Below are 7,919 nucleotides of genomic sequence, written 5' to 3'. Positions count from 1 at the left end.
TATTCAATTGATGCTATATAACCAACTGATGAAGAATAAGAACAACCATCACCAACACCATCAGTGGAGCCTTAGTTGAGAAGAACTCTACTAGAGAGCATTATCCTTCTAGTAGATGTAGTGTGGAATCTATCATGCTTAGTAATGGTGGAGAGCCAGAAACCTACTAAGAAGCTAACCTGTATGACAAGAAGCAAGAGTGGTACAGAGCCATATAAGAGGAGATGAAAATTCTTGTGTGAGAAAACACTTATGACTTGGTGAAGCTGCTAGAGAACAAGAAGGCACTCAAGTATAAGTGAGTGTACAAGCATAAGATCTTGCCTAAGGAGAAGCTTGAAGCTTATAGGTAAAGGGCATGCTTGGCTGAGCCCCCCAAATGGAGTTGAGGGGGAGGTTTGTTGGGTTTCAACCTATTTGGGCTAGAACAATAAGTTGGGCTTTTGTCCAATATAAAAATGAAAAAGAAAAAAAAGAAGCTATGTCAATTAATGGAAGGTCAAGGGCAAGAAGGGTCATTTCACATGAAAAGGTTATGTGTAAATCCTCTCATTCAATGTTTGGGAGAGAGTAAAGAAAAAGGAGAATGAGGAGACAATAGAGTGGGAGAAGAAAGAAACCAATAAGAGGAATGTGAAAGGGATTAGAGCTAAGCTTGGTAAAGAAGATCGGACAACTATCGGCACCGGATTTCATCTACATTCTTGGGTAGAGAACATCCTTGCTAATATGGTTTCTAATCATTTGAGTTGATCTCCTTAATATAAATCTTTCTTGATGTCATTGCATCCATCTTAGAAGAAGATGATGTATGCATGTCTTGTTGAGTCTCTCCTTGAATACTATTGTCTTTGAGTTTGTATGCCTCTAGTTAGCTAGAGAGACCCTTGTAATGACATAGTGGAAGCCTTTATAAGAGGCTCTAAGGAGTCCCGTGGGTTTTCCCTTGATTTGAAGGGTTTTTCACGCTAAAATTGGTGTCTTGCATGGTTTGTATGTGTATTTGTCATCTTTTGTAGACATTAACTCATTCAAGGTCACATATAGGGGTTGTAATCACACACTTAAGGGTTGTATTTGACCTAGGAAGGTCTTAAGCCCTGTATAGAGGCCGTATAGAATTGTCCAGGATGCAAATGGGTTAGTCATATGGGCATATGGGAGGCCATATAGACATTCAGAGAGTTTTTATTAGGGCATACAGGTGGCATACGGCCGGTATAGAGGCCGTATAGATTTTCCTGAGAGTTTACACTAGTCATACGGGCAGCACGACCGACCTTATAAAGACCGTATGCATGAATAATAGATTACTACAACACTATGAACAATGCTTTTGCTACAATACTTCCGTAGAGGTTTTTCACTGTTGCAGTGCTAGTAACCTCAACATATATATATGATCAAGAGAGCCAAAGAAGTATATCTTGGTTGAGGTTACATCCATCATGTATATTATTAAGAAGAAATAAGTATATATCAACTGTATATGTAGGAAACTTAAAATATAAAAACTATTTACCATTTATATTACAAGATGATTGTTCTTATACAAATTATACCAGAAAAATACAATGTATAAATTAAATATTTTTTTAATTTTCTCGAATGGTTATATAATTTTCTCGAATGGTTATAATTAATTTCTTTGTTCATATAAATATAATAGGAATAACCATTTACTTGATTTGATATGAAAGAGACTTTGCTTATTTTATTTATTAATTTATCTTTTGACAAATGTGGACAGACCAAATGTTAGGGTGTGTGTAGATTTTCTAAATATACCGCCTTTCATCTTGTGCTGTGGGGAAGGGAATTGATCCCTATTATATATGTACCCACACTTAAGAAACATAGTGCCATCTTGTGTGCGGTGTGGATTTGGTTAAGCTAGACTCTGCGCCCATATCAAAAAAACACAATGTCATTAGGCCAAGGCACGATAGGCGTCAACAAAAATAACTCTTGATTAATCTTACGCACATAGTGTAATATTTTTTTTAAAAAAACGAAAAACTCATAATTTTTAAATTAAAATTAATTATAAATTTTTTATTTCCTTTTTTTAAAAAGGAATTTGGCATTAAAAATCTCAAAAAAGAATGCCCACCAATTAAGAATCTCATTCCCAATTCGCAAAAGTACAAAGAGACACCATCCTATCGACCTCATACAAAGAATTAAAAAGAAAGAACAACAACAATATCAACACATTGATCATCATCATGCTCACAAACAACAACAATAAGAAGAAGAAGAACAACAACAACAAGTCCTACAACACCATCTCTCCGATCATTCTCCTCATAATTGCAACACTCACAAGCCATGATCATCAAGCCAAAGCCACCACCTTCATGTATGCAAACTGCTCTCCCGCCAAATACACCCCCAACACTCCTTACCAAACCAACCTTGACACCCTCCTCTCCACCCTCATCTCCTTGTCCTCCCAATCATCTTACAACTCCTTCTCCACCGGCACCAGCGACACCGCTGTCTTCGGCCTATACCAATGCCGGAACGACTTGAACTCCGCTGATTGTTCCACTTGCATTCAGAGCTCAGTGAACCAACTAAACTTGGTCTGTCCTCAATCCATGGATGCATCTCTTCAGCTTGAAGGCTGTTTCATGTCTTACAGCCATGAAGATTTCAGAGGAAAGCTTGACACCACTTTGGTGTACAAGAAGTGCACTGAGAGTAGAACAAATGATGGGGACTTTTTTAGGAGGAGAGATGATGTGATTGCAGATTTGGAGGTGTCTGGAGGATTTAGAGTGAGTAGGTCTGGGACTGTGCAGGGTTATGCTCAGTGTTTGGGAGATTTGAACTCCGGTGACTGCCGACAGTGCGTCGAGGTGGCTGTGCAGCAGCTTAAGGAGGCTTGTGGATCAGCACTGGCAGCTGATGTGTTTTTGGCTAAGTGTTATGCTAGGTATTGGGCTTCTGGTTATTATACTTCATCTTCTTCTTCAGGTTGGTGCACTGAAAACCCTACAAAGTTTTTTTTTTTTTACTCTGTTGAGAAATAATGGTTTATTTATTTATTTATTTATGACTTGATGAATTAGATGTTTGGAGAATTAATGAAGGATTAATTAATTAATTAATTATATTGTGATTTTAAGTATGAGAATGCATGTATTTATATGTATGTATATATGCTTGCATGCATGTATAATATAGTGAGAAAAAAAAACACTAGAAATAAAGGTGTTTACTTTCTTGTTTGTTTTATGACTAATTGATGTTAGATGGGTGGAAGGATTAGAAATAAGGAAAAAAAAATAATTATGCTGGTTAATTAAATAATTATGTTGTGCTTTATATACTGTATGCTTGCATGTCAAATTAAGTACATATATACACATACATACATATATATACTTAATTAACCTTCAATTAGGAAAAGAAGATTTTTTTAAGAAAATAATTAGAGAAGGTTAATTAAGTATATATGTTTGCATGTATAATACAGTGATTAAACCTTGGAAAAGTTAATGAATTATTTGAGTCCTTAAACTTATTAATTTAAAGGTAAAATAGTGTCTTTTTGTTGTCCTTGAATATATTCTATGTAGCTTGGAGAACCATAGAAACGTTTGTTTGTTTGTTTCTCTTTTTGTTCAATGATGAAGGCATATATGAATGAAAACATTTAAAAGAAGAAGAAGAAGAAGAAGAAGGGAAAACTTTAGTGAAAAATTAGAAACTTTAGGGATAATGGCACTATAGTACCATAGAATAAAACTACATATCTAATCAGGAATCAAAGTACTTTATTTCATCCAATAAATGAAGAGCATATATGCTTATTTTTTTACTTTGGAATCCTTAGCTTTTAATCACTACCACTTTTTATGCCACTAAAACACCATTACTAAATTATTCCATATTATCCTCTACTATAAAATTTTTCATTGACTAAACAACTTCAATAGAAAACACCAAATCTCTTCTTTCTTATCAAAATATTAAATAAATACTATATGAAAATTTGTAACTGATTATAGAAAACTCATTAGTTAATTCTCATTAGCTAATTGAAATAATCTCTAAATCTCTCAAGACTTAAATCATAAACTATATCTTTTATATATGAAAAATAAATTTTATATGTCACAAGTGAATTATGACTTGTAAAGGGATTATATATTGTTGTATACAGTGCACTTATTAAAGTTAAATCGAGTTAAATTAAGCTAGTTGATTTGGTCGCTTAGATGAATTTTAGACTTTGAATTGTAAATTCCTAATATGAATCTTATGATATATAATAATATTTATCAATCATATATCTCAAAAATACACACTGAAGAGTTAGAAATCTTAATATAATTCAGATTAATTTATTGGTTAATTAGGACTATATAAGTGAGTGTTATTCTTACAAATATATATATATATATATATATAGTGCATTCATTTCTCTAAAGTTGCTAACCAGCAGCATTGCTAACTAATTAAATTCTAAACACTAACCTTGATTAAAAACCCAATATATAACAAATAAAGAAAGTTTATAGATCATCATATATCTCTCTTGAAGTACATGCAACTGGTTCATTATATTAATTAGAACTCTATAGATGAAATGTTGTTTAGTATAGTGAATTTATTTTTAATTATTAAGTTATTAATTAATTAATTAATGATGGTCATGCTTTGTGTGAATTAAATGCAGATTATTCAGATGATGACGTAGGAAGAACAGTGGCTATAATTGTTGGTATCTTGGCAGGGTTGGCTGTCATTGTAGTCTTCATCTCCTTTCTTAGAAAAGCATGCAAGTCTTCCTCTCTCACTCTCACTTTCTTACTTTTGATTTAAGTTCTTAATAATGAGATATCTCTTACTGTTTTATATATGCACATTAGTTTGATTATTATATATATATTATATTTGGTTGGCTTTTCAGGCTAATTAAAGAGTGCACCAAAGTGATGAAGCTAAAGCACTAAGCCATGAATGACATGAAGAAGGACTAGCGTTCATGCCAGTGTTTTTAACTTTGTTTTTTTTTTTTTTACTTTCTGAAATGAAGAAGAAGAAGAAGTAGAGAGATGGAGTTAATGGTTATGAAGATTGTTATAATTTTGAACTGTTTGGCTCCATAATCATGGGAGGAATGAGGATCAGGATTCATTTGATGTCTAGATCATTTTGTATGGAATTCATTTGATGAGGATCAGGATTCATTGTGATTTTGGTGAATGTTACTTTTGTTTTGTTAGATTTTACTAAAATTGGATGCATTATTTATTTACTTATTTATTTTGTGAAATGTGGACAAGCCATTTAAATATTTAAGTGTAGGAGACTGAAATTTGATAGTTTTAGAAGGACATAATTTTGGACCTCAAAATATTGGAAAGATCATAGCTAGTTTTTATAATGATAAAACTCTGGGAATTTTAAGAGATTATCTCATAATTTTTTTTAAAAAATTTACGCATAGTATTTATTTATTTATTTATTTTTAGAAATCGTGAGCCGGATTTGAACGTTCGACTTTGAATAGGAATGAAATACAAGTAATTTATTATTGGGTGGTTATTTATGTATTATATTTGTTTTCAAAGTTTGTAATTTCTACTTTATTTGTATACCATATGAATTACTTAATTTTTTTTTAGTTTGACATGAATGAAGTCAACCATCAATTGATAATATATATTTTTTTTTTTTTAATAATAAGCGACAAGCGCCTTTTTTTATGAATATAAACCATACTGAATAGTACTGAAACGAATAATATAATAATCCCAGAAAAACAGTATATGAACAATACGGGGGAACAGTACTGTGGGGAAGAATTTGAACCCATGACTTTTTTCTTTATATTTGGGTATCATACTATTGGGCTATCTAATGGTTGACGATAATAATTTTTTTTTAATCTCCTCAAAGTTTTTAAAATAATTTACTTATTTAATTATATTGTAATAGTAAGTTTTACAAACTGAGAAACAAGATGACGATGATGAGCACCAAAGAGCTCCTTTTTAATTTATATTTGTTTTCTTGTTTTTTTTAAGTAAAGCATAAAAATGAAAATAAATTTAAAGGTAAATTATCTTTTGAATCCATTAGAGTTTTAATTTTACCATTAAACCTTATACTTCTCCCTATTCATTTTTTGTTAAAACAATCTTCACATGTTAATCATTTAATTATTTTTTTTACAGATTTTATCAAAAAAAAAAACCATCTTTCTAAAATAAAATTTATCATTAAAATCTAATAAACTTTACATTCTACGAAGCAAGGCTCAATTCATAAAATTAGAAGTTCAAGGGCCATTACTGAAATAGCTTGGAATTATAGGGACCAAATAATAATTTAAAATAAACTCAAGGTTAATTTCTGCAATTAACTTTAATAAAGGGAATTCTTGATAAGTTTCTCCAAGACTAGTCTTCAATGTCGGTGCTCCTCCTTCCCTCCATCGCTTGCTAAAACCCTAGTTCCCCTTTCATACCATTCTCCTTCTCTCACCCTCTGTTTTCAATCAATTTTGATCTTGAATTTCCTGGAGCAACGAGTAGGTATGACGATGATGCAATCCTTCAGCTAATTACAGCATAATCCTGCAATTACTCACTGAGACAGCACAAATAACTGAAAATAAATAGACTAATATTAGGATCTCATAGATCCCGGCATAACCAACAAGATACCAACAACATTATATAGAACTCAACAACAATGCAGAAATAAAACACAGAGATCAGAGACCAAGTCTGGAGATCTCAACCCCAAGTCACCCAAGGAAGAAGAAGAACAGGAAAGATTGATGAGAAAGTCTTCAATAATGCCACGCATTCCCAGTATGAGTTGTTTACATTGCCATTTGATTGAAACTGGGCCCATATGTCTGGGCATTTAGTGAACTTATGGAGAGTCTCTGATCAGGATGCCAAAAGACAGAGATGCCCTTGCCCTTCTGTGTACCAAACCAAACTGTTCAAGGGTAATTAATGTAAATTCCTCTCCCGGTTTGCTTTCCCATTTCAAAACACACTTAAAAGACGTAGCTACCCTTGGCCCTTCATTCAAACCACAGTAACTATTCGAGGTCAACTTATGTAGTTTCACTCAATTCAAACACATTGATTTTACTAAGGTGCCCCTCCTTATGTGTCTACCGGATTTAACTATTGAGGATACTGAGTGTCATTTCCCCTTCTCAGCCCTCCCGCCAGACAGCTTGCCATCTTCTTCATCAACTGGACCCCTCTCCCTCTAATTTATTCTTCTCTTACTTACTAATATAATCACCTTGCAACAGTTACTCCCCTTTCCTGCCAATCCTTGTCCTCAAGGATTTTAAGAGCAAAATTCTGGAAACTGCCTCTGCAACACATCAAGAAACTCCCAAGTAGCTTCCTCAGGTGGTGAATTAGACCACTGTACTAGTATTTTGACTCCAGCTTTATTAAATCTCTTCACCAGTTGTCGATCCAAGATGGTTATTGGAATTTTCTGCATCTCTTGGGTCTCATTCAGGAATGCAGGCCACCTTGTTGTTGCAATCTGGTCTCCAATTTTCTTCTTCAATTGAGAAATGTGGAAGACATTGTGAATCCTTGCATCTTCGAGTAATTGAAGCTTGTAGGCAACTGCTCCTATTCTTTCTACTACCATATATGGGCCAAAGTATTTAGGAGATAATTTGTGGTTCCTTCTTTGAGCCGTTGATAATTGCCTGTAAGGCTTAAGCTTGACATACACCAGATCCCCCACATTCAACTCTCTATCACTTTTCTTTTTATCAGCCAACTACTTCATCCTGTTTCTGGCCTTGCATAGGTTTTCCCGGAGAGATTTTAACATGTTTTCTCTGGCCAACAAGTTCCTATCCAGTAATTCTAACCTCGAAGTAGCAGATTTGTAGGGTAGATGCACTGGAG

The 7,919-nt window shown here is 33.4% G+C and overlaps 2 protein-coding genes across 2 annotated transcripts; one reads left to right on the top strand and one right to left on the bottom strand.

Annotated features, from left to right (window-relative positions):
* The first annotated feature begins 2,196 nt into the window (after positions 1-2,196).
* Positions 2,197-5,239, top strand: LOC120278841 (plasmodesmata-located protein 8-like). The gene is made up of 3 exons (XM_039285580.1): positions 2,197-2,982; positions 4,691-4,792; positions 4,925-5,239. The coding sequence occupies exons 1-3, from the start codon at positions 2,229-2,231 to the stop codon at positions 4,927-4,929; spliced, it is 861 nt and encodes a 286-aa protein (XP_039141514.1). The 5' UTR covers positions 2,197-2,228; the 3' UTR covers positions 4,930-5,239.
* Positions 5,240-7,335: 2,096 nt separating this feature from the next.
* Positions 7,336-7,653, bottom strand: LOC120278620. The gene has a single exon (XM_039285359.1). It carries the CDS (start codon positions 7,651-7,653, stop codon positions 7,336-7,338), a length of 318 nt encoding a protein of 105 aa, XP_039141293.1.
* Positions 7,654-7,919: the final 266 nt, after the last annotated feature.

Source organism: Dioscorea cayenensis, chromosome 16 (assembly GCF_009730915.1).
Source record: "Dioscorea cayenensis subsp. rotundata cultivar TDr96_F1 chromosome 16, TDr96_F1_v2_PseudoChromosome.rev07_lg8_w22 25.fasta, whole genome shotgun sequence".
Taxonomy (NCBI): domain Eukaryota; kingdom Viridiplantae; phylum Streptophyta; class Magnoliopsida; order Dioscoreales; family Dioscoreaceae; genus Dioscorea; species Dioscorea cayenensis.
This window is presented reverse-complemented; position numbering and strand designations above follow the sequence as displayed.